The sequence below is a fragment of the Tympanuchus pallidicinctus genome, unplaced genomic scaffold (assembly GCF_026119805.1).
Source record: "Tympanuchus pallidicinctus isolate F22 unplaced genomic scaffold, pur_lepc_1.0 scaffold5, whole genome shotgun sequence".
Classification (NCBI taxonomy): domain Eukaryota; kingdom Metazoa; phylum Chordata; class Aves; order Galliformes; family Phasianidae; genus Tympanuchus; species Tympanuchus pallidicinctus.
In genome coordinates, this window is record NW_026294769.1 from 45,782,505 (window position 1) to 45,801,288 (window position 18,784).

The window sequence follows — 18,784 nt, forward strand, 5'->3', positions numbered from 1 at the left end:
AGTTACTGACTTCAGGACTATTAAAAATGGCTGAAGAACTTAAGACTCTCAGCCTACAATGTAGTTGGAACTTAAACATCTATGTCAGTACTTCTTCAACTTCTAGGGTATATTCCTACTGGTGCTAACAAAAGCAGTATAACAACATATTTCTGTTTTGTGTTCTTTTTAGTGCTCTTGCAAATGAGTTACTAATAGCACTGACCATAGTGCTCAGACATAGGATTTCAGACAATCACCTTGCAACACACTTCAGCTTTATCATGCAAAACCAATCTAATCATGAACATCCCCACACTAAACACGATAAATTGTGCCAAAGTATGTGATGTGAATTAACGTCAGCTCATCTATCAACATGCTGACGTATGTCAGCTTGTCTATCAAGCATTGCTCAAGTCCAGAGTAAGTTGATTTATTAGAACTGAACTCCTCCATAGGCAGATTGCATAGTCTATGCAAGTTACCATTTTTTGTCTGGAAAACCTCAAAGGTTGTATTTATGTTGGCAATCAGGCTTAGACAAGAGTTTCACCCTTAGTTAACATATTAAAGAAGAGATCCCAGCATATGTTAGTGGGACTTTTCCATAAAAGACCACAATCATTTCTTAATCAAAAATGTGAATCAGAGACAGCTGATGGAAATGCTAACTACATTGTTCTTGCATTGCTCTTCATGACACATGCTCATTTACATTTTACTTTGGCAGAAGGGTTCTTCAGGCCGTGACTGAACAAGAAGCAACTTCATCTCAGTTTAATTTTTCTTTTTTTTTCTCCTTTTTTGCTTCATGGAAATTTGTTTAAAACTAAGTATAGGCAATTAGAAGCAGGAATTAATAAGAGCTAATGTGCTTCACTCTAGTTTGTGAGTGGCTTGCCAATCCTTTTCCTCTAAAATATTTGTAAAAACATTGGAAGTAACTATATTACATTTATTTAAAAAAGCTCCTTAAACATCTCCTTAATGCCCTTTCCATCCAATACAAGGCCTCCACATTTAGGGTTTTTTTCTGTGGATTTAAGGGAGAGGTCAGGGAAGAGGTAAAGAATGGGATAACTGCTATCATTTCAGTTGCTATTTTAGAAAACTGGAATGACTGCTAATCTAAAGATTAAATACAGTACGTAATCCACCACAACAATGGAAATAAAGCATAACTGAAACTATATAGAATCCATATCAGGTCAAGTGACAGAACATTAACAACAACTTTATATGTTACACAGAATATACAGAGATTAAAAGCCACTGTCAGTACGATCACAGTGTTACTGTACCGACTAGTGACTTGAATAGTTGTAATCACTGAAGGAGAAAATTCAGGTTAGAAAGGAAAAATGCATCAAGTACACTTCTTCACTTGTCTAAATGATGATTAAATTAAAAGCCTTAAACATTTTCCTACACTCTGCTTCCAACTTAAATGGAATATTGCTGTCAGTATACAAACCTTATAGAGAGGTCACTTCTAATCTAGTTAGTATAAGTATTCTAAAGAACAGCCACCTTATAAAGGAGATTAAGTTCAGATGTTTAGAAACTTTAACAACAAGAGAAAGTTAGAAACCCTAAACAGCTACTTATATTTAACTATAATTACCTTTTAGAGAGCATTAGGCTAAACTCCAGTATTTTACACAGTCATTGTCTTAAAAGAAAATTCTACCACACCTAAAGGATAAGGCATAGCCATCTACTAATTGGCATATTTGTTTATTTGTCTCAGTTGTGAAAAGGTCCTTATTGTGTAAGCAGCAAAACAAATCTCAACTGAATGATTGCTATATGCAAAAGGACTGAAGACAATTGCCTCTGCAGTGAACTTAACAGTTCTCAACAGCACACACGCAACATGCTATCTGAAAAAAGTTACTAACTTAACTACATGTATTAAATACTGAAAAAAGTTTTACATTTTTATTATAATTTATTTTATTTAACAATCTAAGAAGTTTGCAGCCATCAGAAGTTCCAGTGCAATTTCAGGTGCAATTGGGAATTCAGGAATCTCCGTAGAGCTGTTAGTATAGCGGACCTTGTAGGTGAAATACATGCATACTTTGGATAGGACATGGGATGGGATCTCTCTAAAATTCACCTCGTTTGTTTCATTTTCTGCAAACTGTCCTGTGGGAAAACAAACAAACAAAAAAATCAGAATCTCAATTCACCACAAAATGAAACACTTTACTACAATAATACAGTATATTCCAAACAGACTTGCTAGGTTCCATATTCCTAGCTGCTACATTCTTCAGTGCAAAGCAGAGCACTTCACATTCATAATCCTCACAAATAAGAGGATCCCTTGCATTAGAAAATGTCTGTTCATTTAGGCTGCAACATATTAATATTCTGAACCAGTGCACCAGAAATATAGGTGTAATTCTGATGTTTGCTTTCAAGAGGTTCTCTAAAACTGTAGCGTGCTCAGCACTAAAAGCTCACACTACCATTTAGAAAAGGAGATATACATCCAAATTTTTAGCTAGCTTTCTCAAGAAAAGAAAATGTTTTACATATGTTCCATATTTGCATATGCACACTCATCAGTTCTGTCTCCTCCCACTACCACTGAATTTCTTGGATGGTTTCTAGCAGATTTGACAGAGGGTTAAAGCCTTAAAGATACACTAACTTGATAAGCTGTGGAAAAAAAAGGCATGCAGGAGCAAGAAGAAAACCCTAGTTGTACTGCAGGAAACACTGCATGCTGTGAGAGTTTATCCCTGTTAGATTTGAACATTTTATCCAAAGCTCAAATCTCAAAACACAAGTATATTTGAACCCTTCTTCTGTGCCCTCTAAGCATGAAACAGAGGATACGAAATCCTGTCGTTAGTCCCACAGCCTTCCTCTAATGTTAAATTTGTCACTGTTTTTATCTCTCAACTTTAAGCTTATTAAGCTGAAAGACAATACAAAGCCCACTAACATATACTCCATATTTATAGGTGACCTAGCAGTCATGTAGTTATCTCTATAGGGACATCTCTGTAGGGATCCCTTTCATAATAACCACAAAGCAGAGCTATTTACTAATGTCTCCATGTATTTATGTAGAAATATCTGAATACACATACTGAAGCCAATCTGCCTTAAAGCTATAATGGAAACAGTAGGAAGCAACACAACTGTTAGCATATTGACAACGTCACAATACTGAAATAGAGAACGCTTACACATCAGTGAAACTACGGCCTGTAGACAGTAAGAATAATTTTACTTGCAAACTTGTTTATCTTACAAATGTTTATGTAAAACACGCTTAAGTGCTGACTCCTTTACAGAGTCTCTTTTCTAGCCCTCTTTGCCTTTTATTTCTTCATATTGTTACAGATCACAGGACAAATTTGGAACAATCCGGTTTTGTAACTACTCTTCTTGCACACCTCAGAGGCAGATACGGAGTGAATTAGACAACGGATCTGCAATGTATTTTCACATTCATATTTTATCTGAGAATTTTAATTAATTAATTTGCCCACTATTATTGAATAATTTGAAAGTATATTCAGCAAATAGATGTTGCCAGCAATTCCATTCATCAGAATCAAAAAGAATGACCATATTTGATCAGAGGTCGATACAGCCTACTGCTACTCGACTGGCCAGAAGTAATTGTATGGGACAAGGGCAGAGAAGAAGGAAAACATGCAAGTCAATTTCTCATTCTCTTCTCCACCCTTTCATGGTTCAACAATTAGTTCAAACACTTCTTAAAACAGAAGTAGTCTCACATACCTAGTAACACGTGAAGGGTTTTCCTTCAGTCAATTTATATGTTCTTCAAACTTACACTAACTTGTGCCATTAAGCTCAAGTACTCCTGCCATAAAGACTTTGTGAATACTTCAAATTCTACCATGGAGGAGCAACAGAGTCACTTGTCTTGAATTTGACAGCTGCAAGCTTCATATAATGACCTCAATTACGTTTAACAGAGGAAAATGGTAATAATAACATCATAAAATTACTAGCCATCCAGAAACTTATGGAGTTCAATTGTATGATATACAATACTCCACAGAGGTGGACAGTTCCAATGGAAATGGAATTAGTAAAGATCTGAACAAGTTATTATTTGCTCACTATATGATAGAAATTCAAATAATCCAACAGAGAAAGAGAAGGACATGAAGGTATTACATCTGTTATACTTACCTGGTCCACTCAACATAGCTTTTATTGTTCCTGATGTTAATGCATGCTCTCTTTTTACAATGAACTCATGGCCATCAGAAGATATTAACTTCACATACATTGCATCTGGGCCCTCACACCCACCGTATGTTTTCTCTTCTCCATCTGTGAAGGAAAACAACAGTTTCAGTAGACAATGACTGATTCCAATTACCAAGAATGCAAGCTTCAGTCCTTCCTGTGACTGTTTGCAGACAGAAGAACCACTGCAGACCACCACATAAGGTAAATATTTGCATATTTCAAGACTTCTCTGAAAAGTGTGGTAACCTATTTCAGAAGAGGAATTTTTAGAAAAATGCATCTATTTTGATTAACATCTCCCTTCTCTCCATCACCAAATTCTGACATGATGTCAGCAATCTGTGTAGGAAAAAAAATTTCCTCCAGGTGAATTCTCAAGTGAAAATAATTTACTCATTTTAAGAACATGCTACTTGTTCCATTCACAAAAAGATTGCCACATCTGGGACAGTGGTACTTATAACTTACAAGTCATCTAAACACATATCTATTTCAAAATACAGACTGTAAGAGAAAAAATGCTTTTTGAAGCACAGTAGGAATGAAAGCAGTCAAAGCACGTATTTTTGTGCTGGAAAATTGAAATTGAATTAATTCCTTGCTCATTGCCAGTCAGACTAAGAAAATTAGTGCATACTCGTGTTGTGACTTCGGTGAGAAAGCAAAAAAAACCTAATGAGTTTGTGAAGTCTCCCCATAAGTTTTGACTATGCTTTTCCTGTCTCTCTCCTCTCTTTTGTCTTACTATGTATCTGCTTTGACAACATGCACTTTGGGGTAGGAACCACTGACTAATCTGTATCCACATCATGCTCAGCACCAAGATGACTTTGGAGATGGTCTTCATGCACACCTGTAAACTGTAATAAAGATCATCATAACTTTAAACAAAAGGGGAAGGAAGGTTTAAAGTGCAAAGAAAGGCCCAACTCAATAAATATATAATTTCTAACATATTCAAATTGGAAAGTTAATGTTGTATTTCAAATACCGTATTTTCTAAAGGAGTACAGATCCATTACACCAAGTACTGCTTCATTTCTATTAGAAATTAATACTTGAGTTTGATACTGCACATAAGATTAAATATTCAGGACAGTATTCATTTTGGCAGTAAGGTAAAACTGGAAGTCTTTAAAGTTCTAACAGCTTGGAAAATCAGATAATACTTATATCCTTCTAGAAAAATAATCCTCTATATAGTTACTGACAATTTTAATAACTTGCCATCAGTGCCAAAGATGCTAAAATACTTTCAGAAAAAGTATAGCTAGCACCAGAATCTTTCCAACCTTGTTTCATTAACCATCATTTGTAGTGAGAGAGATATGAAAAGTTCAATTAGCCGTGTTTCACACACATACAGTAATTTAACAGTCAGTCCCTATTATGACCTCTTAGCCAGAATTAAACAGATTGACCTTTGCAAACAATATAATGAGAAATTTCAGCAGGTATATAGGGAAATTTTCTTGTCCCCTATCTAAAAGTTTTGTGCTATAAAACCTAAAGGCATCCTATTTTCGCACGTACATTTTCATCATTTGGCATATTAATTACATTTTACTGTTAGACAGATACTCATCTCAATAAACAACATTCACACAAAAAAATCCTCTAAAAACTACATTAGCTGGAAGTTCCACAAAGTTTTCAGGCTACAATTAAAAAAAACACACATAAAAAAGCTACAAGGTCAACATTTAGAGTCTTATAGTCCAACCCCTCTAACAAGAGCTAAAATGTTTCACATGAGAAACAGCAACGAAAATCTAAGAACAACACTTACCCATTCTCTTCTTATAAAAAAATTATTTCTTTTCAACAGCAGCTTTTGCAATAGGAGCGTCTGAAAATACACGAGGCAATGTTTTTAGTCACTATTGCAATTTCTTAAGTCAGCACTAGTTACATTTACATTATTAAAAAGGCTATTAAAAAGAATATGATGACACAAAGCTTGCAATGTCATGAACACTAAAGGCTGTTTTGAAACTGGTGCTTCCTGGTTTGGATTGGTTTTTGTTGCTATTGGTTTGTTGACTTGGTTTTTTTTTTGCTAAATATATCCCCACCAGCTTACCATAGTCTAGAATCTCCATTGCTTTGCAAAGAAAATGTTTCTTTAAGGTTTTTAAAAGCCCTTGATCATCAAGCCACGGTTACCTCAGGAGCCTGTTACACTTCTACTACTACAGACAACACCCATGCAGCTGTAGTGGGGAGATAAAGAGAGCAAGTTCTGCCTCAGCACAGAAGGCACTGAAGAGAATAAACAGTGTGTCTACAGAAGAAAAGTCAGGCAACAGTTCAGTACATTGTGAATACAGGAGGGGCTGTTGCATCACATGGGTGTCCTGGTATTCCCTGGACACCTCAACAAATTGGAGAAGGGCAAACAAGAATTCTACAAAGTTCAATGGCAAATGCACCTTTGGAAGAATTACACCATGCACCAGTACTGACTTGTCTGACCAGTGTCTCGGTCAAAGGGTGCTGGTAGACAAACTGTGGGATGGCAAGAACACACACCAGCAATGTGCCCTTGCAGCAAGGAAGAGCAAGACCAAGCCTGGCTGATCGAGGAGGAGAGCAGCCCAGCACACTGAGCAAAGGTATCCTTTCATTCTACTTAGCCCTGGTGGAATATATGGAGTACTGGTCTAGGCTCCTCAGTACAAAATACACTGAAATGCATCCTAGATTGGAGCAGTCAGTCACAGAAAGACTGACAGAGCTAGGGAATTCAGGCTGGAGAAGAGAAGGCTCAACAAAACAATCTGATCAGCGTGCATTAAATACCTGGCCCTCCAAGCTGTCCTTCCTAGAAGATTGAGAGTTCCTGACACATACACCAATGTCATTTAGATAATATACTCCAGATATTTAATGTAGTTATTCACATGGTAAGTTAACCAGGAATTCCAGAGCTTACAAGCTGGCACTCAGCTTGCTGCAAATGTTATTTGTCATGAAAATGATTCCAAAGAATACAGAAATGAAAGCACTTATTTGCATAACAAATCCAGTATTTTCAGATTCAACTTGTATTTCTCTGTATTGAGCTGCATCTCTGCTGTGGCAAAGAAAACTATGAAAGAGAAATTTCACCCACCTGCTGTCCTAAAATTCCTTTCGTGTCTACTGCTACTCTCCAAACATTAACCCAGTACAAATCAATGACGTACTGCTGCATACTCAAAGGTTCAGCAAAACATGACCAGGGATTCTGGGTAGTTATTCAGTAGAAACCCGGGGTTGGGGCAGCAAAAAGTCTGCTAAGAATTCTGATAATTCATTAGATTGCTACGAAAAGCAATGAGCAAAAGCAGACGCACGAACTGCTATTGCTCACTCTGAGAAGGATCCCAAGAAGGCGTGAAAAAGCAGAAGAGACTGCTCCCCTCTTCTATTTGTGGTAAAAGCTGGGGCCAAAAAAAAAATTAAAATAAAATAGTAAGCAAGTCGAGGAGAAAGCTGAAGGACTTGGAGGAAGTTTTACAGAGATTCCTAACCAAAGTCAAGAGACTCAGATCTTTGGACGCTGCAGCTCCTTGCTATTGCAGATAGCTTCACTTCTCAAAAGTACTCCAGTGCTCAGCGTTGATTTCTTCTATCTCCACTTCTTCATAACCATTTCAGGCAAGGAAGTATGAAATAAAACCAATAGTTTCTCAAGCTCTCACAAGGAGTCACTTTCAGTATAATTAACCATTCAAGACTGGTTTTAAAGTGTCTGCAGAACAGCGAGCAAAAAGCATCTCCTGCCTACTTTGCTGTTGTATTTGAAAATTATTCCAACCTCACAGAAATATCTTAATTTTTTTTCCTTTCCCAATGGTGTACTTCAAATCTTCTTCCATGTATAAACTTCTTGAACATTAGGCATGTTCAATAATGATCTTAATTTGTATAGACTGCCATACCATAATATCAAACTTGAACCACTCCTGTAACTCCTCCATGGAAATTACATTTATGCGCTGAAATAGCACAAAACTGACAGCACCTTTCATCTGTTCCAACAAGTTTGGAAATGGAAATTGTCCTGTTGGAGAGCATCAATTACTCAGGAACAAAAAGGCTACCTTGTATAAGCTAAGGGAGCTAACACATTAAAGCTGGGGAACTGAAATAATGTCTACATCAAAATATTAGAGCTGTTGCAAAAAAAAAAAAACCCACAGTGAACATTTTAATAATGTCAAATGAAACGTGTTATCATACGATGAAAGAGGAAAAAAATAAGTTATTAGCACGGCGAGTGTGAAAAAAAAAACATGGTCAGAAAAGGCAGTCAACAGTATGAAATATAAAGGAAAACAGGATACAAATACGGTAAGGATTAGCATGCTGAAGTAACCTAACACTAAGAAGTGAATCTGTTATTTCCTTGATAACAGGAAAGGAAAGGAAACTAGATGGAACCTGGACAAGGCAAATCATCTGGTGCTAAACAAATGTGAGAAGAGGATAATCATATGAGAAAAATTGTCTAATAGAATAAAGCAAGATGATGCAAATGTGCAACAGTTAGACTGAAAAGGACTACTAGGTCCTAAAAAATGACATTAAGCATGTTATTCTAACAATGCTGGGGAAAAAGAAAAAAAGCAGGCAGATTTAGATGAGACAGAAGTAGAAGGCACTACAACAAAAGAGGAACAGAGCATCACACAAAGAAGTGATTCACTGGTCTTGAAAAACAGCACATGAAATGAAGTTGTATGAAACTTCATTATCTTCTTCAAAGAGAAGGCTCCAGGGGGACCTTACAGTGGCCTTCCAGTACCAGAAGGGGCCTACAGGAAAGCTGGGGAGAGACTTTTTATAAGGACATGTAGTGACAGGACAAGGAGAAATGGTTTAAAATTCGAAGAGGGTAGATTTAGACTAGGAAGAAATTCTTTACTGTGAGAAGGGTGAGACACTGGAACAGGTTGCCCAGTGAGGTTGTGGTTACCCCCTCCATAGAAGCATTCAAGGCCAGGCTGGATGGGGCTCCAGATCCCTCACAGCTTTGTTGCCCTTCTCTGGGCACTCTCCAGGGCCTCAATGTCTTTCTTGTAGTGAGGGGACCAAATCTCAACCTGGCAGTTGAAGTGTGGCCTCACCAGAGCTGAATACAGCGGGATGATCACCTCCCTGGTCCTGCTGGCTATACACTTTCCTATACAAGCCAGGATGCCATTGATCTTCTTGGCTCCCTGGGCAGAAGCAGTTCAAATTGGAAACACTACAGAAAGGAGTTACCGACATGACCAAAAAGCCTGCAATGTAATGAAAAAATTAGAAAGCCTTGCTTGTTTGGCTTAGCAAAATGAAGACAAATACAATTCATCAAATGGATAAGCAAAGAAGATAAAGCATACCAAGATCATGCCTTATTGTAAGTCCAACTAAACAACATAATAGGATTAACAATAATAAAATTTGTACTTCTAATAAAAAAAAGAATAACATAGAAATTATAGAATAGCTTTTTCTCTCAGAGTGGTCAGGCACTGGAATGGCTGCCCAGGGAGGTGGTGGAGTCGCCGTCCCTGGCAGTGTCCAAGAGGTGTCTGGATGAGGAGCTGTGAGATGTGGTTTAGTGCTTGTGTAGCAATGGTAATGGGAGGATGGTTGGACTAGATGATCTTGTAGGTCCTTTCCAACCTTGTGATTCTATGATTCTACAGAACAAAAGCAACATACCACTGCTAAAAGCAGAAGGCTCAGGAAACCTACCTACTTTTAAGCAACATCATACATCCCACTGTATTCACCTTGGAAGCATGGGACAGAACTTGGTTCCACTTCACTCCATTTGTTCTGACATAACAATGTATAATTTCAAAAAAATATGAAAAGTGATAATTATGACTAAGAGTGGTAGTATAGATTTTCTGCTGACAAAATACAGATGGTGAAGAGCAAAAAAGGATCACAGGGTCAATGCAACAATAGAAGCAATAAGCAAAGGAAAATAGGAAACTTGGAAAAGCTATAACAAAACTAAGAAACTGTTTGCAAGTACTGGTTCCTCTTCAAGAGGTGAACGTGTCATGATACATTATGAAGATCAGAACATAGTTCTACGTGATTGTTTTGTGAAAAGCATCTTCTTTCCAACAACTACACCCAAGTTATCTGAGATGTTATTAACATGATCCTGCATGAGCCCCAGCCTGTTTTCTTCAGTCAACTCCCTTCCTGGTTCATGAGCTTACACAAGAGTTAGTGGAAGCAGTAACAGATTTACATGTTGAGGTAGAATATAACTAAGAATCATAAACCACCATAATTGTCAACACAAATCAATCTTTCCTGTTTCCGTGCTGGAATACATTTATCTCCTCACAACCTCAAGAAGAAAAGATACGGTATAGTGAGTTTAGTTTTTTCTTTTTGTTTCTCTTGAGCATTAAACGTAAGGAAAAAAAAAAACAAAAAAAAAAAAACAAAACACATGACCTCTTTCCTAACTTACGCCCAAAACTGCACGCTTGTCAACCAACACACCCAGAATTTTCAGAACATCACTTCCTTCTACACCTTCTAAGCCTGGGAGACTAAAATATAATTGATGGGCATACGTTAATTTAACTGAACATACACAACTGCTGTACACAGCAGGAACGTCATCCTTCTAGTCCAGTTAGCACAAGAAACTTAAATCTATGCAAACATTTGCAAGCATTCAGATTCTTTGTTCCCACAGAAAAATATCTGAAACTCAGATTCTGGTGCAGGGTAACTCGAAAGGCTTCCAAATCATTAGCTGTGCAATACAAGCACACACACGTCTTTTGTACGCTTCAGTTGGTGACATTTTTGTATTCTGTGAGATCAACTTTTTGGAAAATGTGGGGCAAATAACAAAAATGCCTTCACAATTCCTGGGTTTGTTGAGAAGTCAAATGTGGAATTTTCTGAGTGTCATTTGTAAATCAGGAAGAGTTCTTCAGCAAAGAAAGGCCACTGTATGCAAAATCAACAGTGTCTTACTGTTTAATCCTAAACTATAGTCCTACTCTAGATCCTAAAGAGAAGCTTGTTTAAAAATACCACTCTTCAGTTCAGTATTCACTGTTTAGGGCACACAAAAGAATAATGTAAATATGGATTGAAACATATTTAGAAAAATCATGAGGGAAAACTGGTACAGCAAGATTGCCAGATCAGCAAGTTTACTAGGAAGGTACACTAAAGGTGAATGCTAGTTCAGACAAACAGGTGAGTTAGGATGCCACGCATGGAGTATCAAAGGCCTCACTTTATTTAAGGTACTCTTTTTTCTTAGGGAACATTATTTTCCAATAATTCCCAAGAGAAAAAAAAAAAAAAAAAAAAAAAAAAAAAGGAAGCCTTACAGTTTTCTCCCTAATATAGAAGGAAAGCCCTGGTTACTTTATATCTCCAGCTGTTAGAGGAAATAAAGCTGCTTGCACATTCCAAATTTTTAATACAGTATCAATTTCTATTCTCTCATTAAAGCATTCATCAAAAACCACAATTATGCAAACTACCCCACAACAATGGTATCTACATTCTGAGCCTTTTCAGATGCAAGAAAACTTGTAAAAATCCTATAAAAAAATTTTTACTCTGATTCAAAAAATATTTCTAGGACAAAATGTAGGGCATACACTGAGAATTCCAAGAAAACAACAACAACAACAACAAAAAAAAAAAAAAAAAAAAAAAAAAAAAAAAAAAAAAAAAAAAGCAAAAACAGGTGAAGTTAAGCAAGCTTTCAAAAGATATTAATTTATTCCCATATAGAAAGCATAAGGGGCAAATGGATCAGGAAAAATGTACAAAAGTGAGAGACAGAAGACAGTACCTTACAAAACTGGATCTCCTCAGTGAACCAGTATAAACTCCTCACATTAAGAATATAAGAAATTTTGTACATTATTTCATCACCGTTTCAGTACTAAAAAGACAAAAAAATCTCACATGACTTTTCCCTATTACAAAGAAATGCCAGAAGTGATGAAAGCACGTGAAGATCACATATCTTAAATTTCTCAGTGCTGAAGGTAAATCTTAGTGGAAAAAAAAAAAGTATTTACACACTAGATAGCTGATCTCAAGATGTTTTCTGTATACAGAAAAACACATATCTTTGTAAGGACCCTTTCAATTAATAAATTGTATTTCACTCCCAATTATAGTTTTGTTCTTAGCATAGCAAAAAGAGGAAACTTGAGTACAGAAGGGAATAAATACAGGTACAAAGCTCTTTTTATCCTGAAGGTCTCCGAGATGCTTATATCTACATTTCAAACTGAAGCTCTGAAACAGCAAAACCAGAGCAAACCCAAGTAAAAAGCAAACCGACAACTACATCTCCCTGTAGTGCAATGCTCGCATTGCGATCTACAATATTAATCTTTAAGGCTCCTTCAAACTGTACCACACTTTATAGGTAACACTGGCCCTCAGAGCTACCTGCTAATGTCACACTTTTCACATATGTACCTAAAGCCATCATTACCTTATCAAAGCTCGTGGTCACCTACAGAAAAACAAAGCCTGCCTTTAAGTAGCACGGGCTGTTCAGAAGCATGTTTCCTTTACTACACCGTCAGTCAATCGCTCTTCCTCATCAGTCTTGTTTTGCTTACATTCACTGACCATTACAGCCAAAGCACTTCAACCAGCACTTCGCACCTTGGCACAACAACGCCAGAGGACGCATCCTAAATTCTTTCGGCCTTAGTTACTGCCCTTTCTTTAAGACATGGCGTGGGAAGAGGGTGGACATAATTCGTAGCGGAAAAAGTTTAAGAGCGATATTTAATTACAGCAGCGTTCTGGAAAGCCCCTTTCCCGGCGGCGTATGGAATCCAGGGAGACTTTTATAGAGAGGAGAAACGCTACCAGCTCACACCCGACAGGGGAACCCGAGCCTAGCAGCGAACCCCTAGCAGCGAGCTTCCCGCACTATGCACGCACGCACCCCCGCCTCCTCCCCACACGCCCCCGGCTCTTCCAGGCCTCTCCGCTCGGCGCTCCGGGCCTCCCGCCCCCAGCAGCAAGGCTCGTCGCTCTCCCAGCGGCAGACCCCGTGGACACCTCCCAGGCGGCCGTGGCGAGGCCCCTCCAGCCACTCACCCGTCGGTGCCGCTCCTCCGCCCCGCTCGCAGGGCCCCCGCCGTATCGGGCCAGCTGCCTTCCAAGCGCTTCCGTTGGGTCACGGCGCACTTCCGGCCCCCCGCACACTGCCCTTGGAAGGCGTGCGAGCGCTCAGCTCCCGGCGTGTTGCGCGACGGAAGCGGGGCATGCCGGGAGCTGTAGTTTATGTAGGGGGAGGTGTTGTCCGCCATGTTGTCCCTAAGGCGGGCGACGTGTGAGGGCAAGGTTTGCCTCGCGGCCGGTTGGAACGGCTGAGTCTTGAGCATGCCCGATAGCTGCCGGTGAGGCCGCCCTGGCACTCACAGGCCGAAGAGCGGCCGTCAGCCACGAAGCCACCGGGAGTACTCCGGCCGCTCGGCCGTGGCAGTGCCGCCACGTTTATCTGCTTCTCGGCCTCAAAACACGGCCAGTCCGTTAGGTCAGAGCGGAGCCCCGTAAAGCACGGCCCGGCCATTTTACGGTGAAGGGTTCCGGCGTAGCACAGCGCTTTCAGCCTGTTTTACGCTGTTTTGCCATTCCCGGCACCTCAGCCCGCAGGTGCCCGGACATTCCCATGATATAACCGCAGAGGCAGCACCGGGCTCCGTCACACCGCTGGGTGAGAGCCGGGGGGGCCTAATTGCGGCGGAACCAAAGGTCGGGGCTGCGCGGCGGCGGCGGAGGCTGCGCTGGCGGACCGCGCCGTTTCCGTTCCGTTCCCCACGCGTCTCGCTGCCGGCTGCTGCGGAACGGACCGTGGCTGCTATGCTGTTCCGCGCCGCCGGCTGCTGGCGTGCCGCCGTCTCCGGGCCCGGCCCCGTTTGGCTGCGGGGCGCGGCTCACCGTGGGCTTCCGCTTGCCAGTCGCCGTCTGGGATTCCCCCAGCCTCTGCCCGCGGGGAGACAGCGGCTGCGGAGCAGCTGCGGGGCGCTTCCCGAGGTGCGCTGGGAAGGGAAGGGGTTCGGGTTGGCTGCGCTTTGCTTTGCGAGAAGTACGAACGTAACGGAGAGAGGCTGGGTAGGCGTATTTGATTTCTCAGCTTCGCTGGGCACGAAGTTTGCTGCGGGATGGTGGTCTTTGACTGGGGTTCTAAGAGGTAAAGGTCGTGACTGCCTCCTTGCAAAGCTGTGTGCAGAAAGGGTTACAGGTTATAGAGCAGTGTGTCATACAGTGAGCTGGGCTGTACTGTGCCAGCAGTGTGCTCAGGTGGCTAAGAAGAACCAGCAGCATCATAGCCCATATTGGAAATTACATAGCCGGCATAATCCAGTTGTGCAGGGAGGCTTGGGTTGGACACTGGGAAAGAACTCTTCATGGAAGGGGTTGTGAAGCATTGGAACAGGCTGCGTAGGGAAGCAGTCACTGTCCCTGGAGCTGTTTAAGGAGTAGATGTGGTGCTTTAGTAGCAGTGTGAGGTTAACAATTAGGCTTGATGACCTTTAGAGGACTTTTCCAGTCTAAATGATCCTGTAGCAAATAACCCAATCTTAATGGCTACTTCAGGTTGCTGGGAATAGGCTCAGGACACAGAGAACGTGGACGTAGTGGCCTCAAGTTGTTTCAAAGGAGATTCAGTCTGGATATTAGCAAAAGCTTCTCAAAGAGTGGTGAGATATTGGAATAAGCTGCTCAGGGAGGTGGTGAAATCACTCCTTGGAGATGTTCAAGAAATGCTTAGATGTGGCACGGAGGGACATGGTTAGTGGGTATGGTTGAAGGGTGGGTTGGTGGTTGGACTAGGTGATCTTAGAGGTCTTTTCCAGCCTTAATTATTCTATTCTACGATTCTCTGAAGTGCTGATACTGATTTTGCTTTCATCTTTCAGGTTGTATCTTTTCAAGGGGTAGCAGTTCGCAGCCTCAGCACATCTGCTCCTTCTGACCACCCAGAACATGGAAGATTGGTTTATAAAGGAAACTTAGCAAAAGCAGTGTTAGGTGTGTAACTTGAAAGGATCTTTATTGATTTTTTTTCCTTAATATTTAAAGTATTTAAATGCAACATTAAGAAAGCAAATGTTCTTTCCAACTGTGCTAAAACCCCAAATCTCTGTACAGAACATGAATATATATCTTGCTGTGATGCTTGGTTTTATACTTTTGTGGTGTATAATGATTAACATTAAGAGCATTTCTGTTTCAGTTAATTTTAGCTCTGCAGGGAGTTCTGAAAATACAGTGCAACTGTAATCCCTCAGCCTGCTTCTGTTTCTCTTGCAGCCTTTCGAGTGATTATCCGACATTGACCAACTATAACTAATATTTGCATTCTGTATGCTTTTGAATGTCACTAAAATGACAGAAGTGCTGTCTGTGATGAGACTTTGGTTAATCTGTCTTTGACCAGTTAATGTTTTTGCTTAGCAAAAAGTAGTTCACTGATGTTTTCTGATGGACATTTTTGAACTGAAGGGGGAAGTATGCCCTGATACATTCAGTTTTCACAGCAACTTTAGACTACTGGTTCTCATTGTGTCTCAAGGATGGTGGGTGATTGATAGCAGCAGCTGCTGATTTTCAAGCTGTATGCAAAGATGGCTGCAGAATGCTTGTGAATGTACAATAACCTACATTTTTCAAATGAAACACAGTGGGGAACCAAGCAAACTTGTTTCTTTATTGCACACTGAACGTCTAATGTGGTTGTTGATGAAGAGAGAAGTGCCTAGCCATATCTTTAATTGTTATTCCTGTCTGTGAAGTGAAAAATACATATATCTGCATAATTGCATGATAGCAGAGTTCATCATAGAAATAAAACCAGCTACTAGCTTTGATTAAACCCAGCATATGTATATATAAAACAAAGTATAAAACAGTATAAAGTATAAAACCAGTATAAAACAAAACCTTGAGTGTGGCAGGAAGAGATGATTGGACCTCCTGGTGCTTGTTAATGGCTTATTTTATTGGAGAGTGTTTTAAAAAGGGCTTTTCAGTAATTTTAGGTGTTGAAGTAATGACAAAAAATTATAGCACAAGGTACATAGGTAATTACAGAGACAATTTTACTTACAGGTATTAATCTTGTTTTTTTGTTTTGTTCTATATAGGTGTGAGATTTTTCTCCTACTCCACCAGCATATTTAACCTGTTCATGACTCCCTACCTCGTGCTGAAAACTGGTATTGGATTTGACAGCTTGCTTCTACAAGCTGCATTTTATGGGTTGATAGGATTTTTTACGTTTGTTACTCCAGTTACTTTGCATATCCTTACAAAGGGCTATGTAATTCGACTCTACTATAAAGAGGAAATGGACACATACACAGCTATTACGTACAATGCAATCTTGGCAGAAAAAGCAACTGTCTTCCATCAGAAAGATGTAAAGATTCCAGACATCACCAAGATGTTTACAACATTTTATGCTAAAACTAAATCAATGCTTGTTAATCCAACGCTTTTCCCGGATCCTCAGGATTATAACCGTCTCATGGGCTATGACAAAGCCTTTTGTTTTGATTTTGAGGAAGAAGAGAAAGGTGGTGAAAGTAAATAATGTGGAGATAAGGAATGTCACTTACTGTTCATTGTGCACTGCTATAAATGTGAAAGAATGTTAAACTATATTACGGTTTCAGAAGTATCAGGTAACAGTAGAATTTCTCAAATTTTGGAATGTACTGAATTTTTTTTTAACCTATAAATAATATGTAGGGCTTCGTCAGAGTTAACAACACAAAATACACTAAAATACTTCTGTTTTTCTTGTGCTTGTTGTTTTTTTTTTTATTATTATTTTTAACTAACCAGGAGAACCATGCATGGACTGTGCTGCAAACTCACCATCTCTGCTTTAAAAGGAACTTTTCATATAAAAAAAAGATCTGGAATGTTCATTAGCTGTCAAGCACATTGTTAAGTTTTTAAGATTAGAGGGAAACTGTGCTTAACACAGAAAGGTCAGGCTGTTTTTAAAGGATACTACTCTTCATCCCATGAGAGTAGGGTTGGCCTTCACTTCAAAAGACAAGGGCAGATATTACAGCTGACACCTCTTGTAGCCTTCTTTTAGAGGTCTGTGGGTTTCTGGAAAAGATAGAAAGGATGGCTGGGTTGCAGCAGTCTCTAACTATTCACAGCTACTTCAATGGTTTTCTGAGATAGAATCACACTCCCAAGTAGCTCTTTTCCCAGAGATTGAAAAGAAGGAAGATCTGTGCTGTGAAAATCTTGCTAAGACAAATATTTGTACCAATTTAAAATACCAGCATCTAGTGGTTTGAATGGATTCTTTCGGTATTTATGAAAGCCAGGGAAACAAAAGGGAATCTCTTACAGAGTACTGTTTAGAGCTTGTGCCTTTAAAAAATATACCTCTTGATTTTTAACTCTGCAAAGAAAGTCACATTTAGTTCGAGTATTGAGTATAAGATCATATCGTGAGTAGGTTGTTTGAATTAGTTCTGCACTCTGAATATGTGGAAATTGCATTTAAATGTTTTTAAACCAAGCAGAAGTTTGTCACATAAACTGACAGATACTTGCATACAAGTAATGAAGGGTCTGAATATTTTAAGGCTTAAAAAATTACTGAATTAAAAGGAATAGGTGCAGAAATCATTTTGATTCTTTCATATTAGCAGCTTTATGTTGAACAGCCTGATCTATCTCTGCTAAGCCAGTATCACTGGGTAAGTAAACAGTGATATATTTTTGTATGTTTAATGCATTATACTGAAGGCAGGAGGCCAGTAGTAAGCAACTCTAATCACATGGTTATGGTACTTGTTGAAGTCATGTTTTACACCAAATTAAACATTTGTCCATTGTTTTCATGTCAGATGTGTTAATTCTTTTCTGTGCTCGTGCGTAAAGTTAACTTCATCGTTGAATGTCTATTTGAGACATCAAAATTCTATTCATAGAGAGAGAACAGGAAGTAGTTTGGAAGAGTCAATAAAAGAAAGGCCCCAACTTTTGTTTATGTGCTTCTTCAGAAATCTTCAACCTTTTCTTCTGAATACAAAGAATTTTTACTGTTGAAATTTGGAATTTTGCTGGATAAGAATTTAAGCAGCAATAATAAGAGATTTTCATCCAAGTGGTTATGTTTCTCAAAACAAAAACCAAAGAAAACAGACAAGGAAAAATTGTCCCTGGTACTTAAAATTTATCTCCTGACTGTGAAACACAAGGTAAGTTAGTAATGGTTTTCTGACACATGGATAATTAAAAAACAAAATGACAACAACAAAAAAACAAAACAGGTTTTTGCCAGAAGTAGGCTGATAATTGTGGCCATGATGTGATCTCAGAAAAGCATTTCATATTTCCAACATGTACCTTGAAAATCATGGTAATCACTTTATTTGAACAGTACTTTAATACAGAAGTGCAATCTTATTAAAATGTGAACACAGTTTTTGCTTTCCAGCGCTGGGGAAGATCAAATTTACTAGAGATGTACAATCTTCCACTGAGTCAACAATTTATTTTCTCC

General features: G+C 39.2%; 2 protein-coding genes across 5 annotated transcripts; one reads left to right on the top strand and one right to left on the bottom strand.

The window, feature by feature from the left end:
• Positions 1 to 1,703: 1,703 nt before the first annotated feature.
• ELOC (elongin C) lies at positions 1,704 to 13,461 on the bottom strand. Of its 3 annotated transcripts, none has more exons than XM_052703862.1 (4): positions 13,339 to 13,461; positions 6,023 to 6,082; positions 4,171 to 4,314; positions 1,704 to 2,133 (listed from the first exon to the last, which is right to left on the bottom strand). In XM_052703862.1, exons 2-4 carry the CDS (start codon positions 6,024 to 6,026, stop codon positions 1,943 to 1,945), a joined length of 339 nt encoding a protein of 112 aa, XP_052559822.1. In that variant the 5' UTR covers positions 6,027 to 6,082; positions 13,339 to 13,461; the 3' UTR covers positions 1,704 to 1,942. The 3 variants fall into 3 exon arrangements, with proteins under 3 accessions (XP_052559822.1, XP_052559823.1, XP_052559824.1); XM_052703863.1 differs by lacking the exon at positions 13,339 to 13,461 and adding an exon at positions 7,349 to 7,423; XM_052703864.1 differs by lacking the exon at positions 13,339 to 13,461 and adding an exon at positions 6,400 to 6,560.
• Positions 13,462 to 14,024: 563 nt separating this feature from the next.
• Positions 14,025 to 18,124, top strand: TMEM70 (transmembrane protein 70). Of its 2 annotated transcripts, none has more exons than XM_052703854.1 (3): positions 14,025 to 14,355; positions 15,165 to 15,276; positions 16,392 to 18,124. In XM_052703854.1, exons 1-3 carry the CDS (start codon positions 14,104 to 14,106, stop codon positions 16,838 to 16,840), a joined length of 813 nt encoding a protein of 270 aa, XP_052559814.1. In that variant the 5' UTR covers positions 14,025 to 14,103; the 3' UTR covers positions 16,841 to 18,124. The 2 variants fall into 2 exon arrangements, with proteins under 2 accessions (XP_052559814.1, XP_052559815.1); XM_052703855.1 differs by having other exon boundaries at positions 14,030 to 14,277.
• Positions 18,125 to 18,784: the final 660 nt, after the last annotated feature.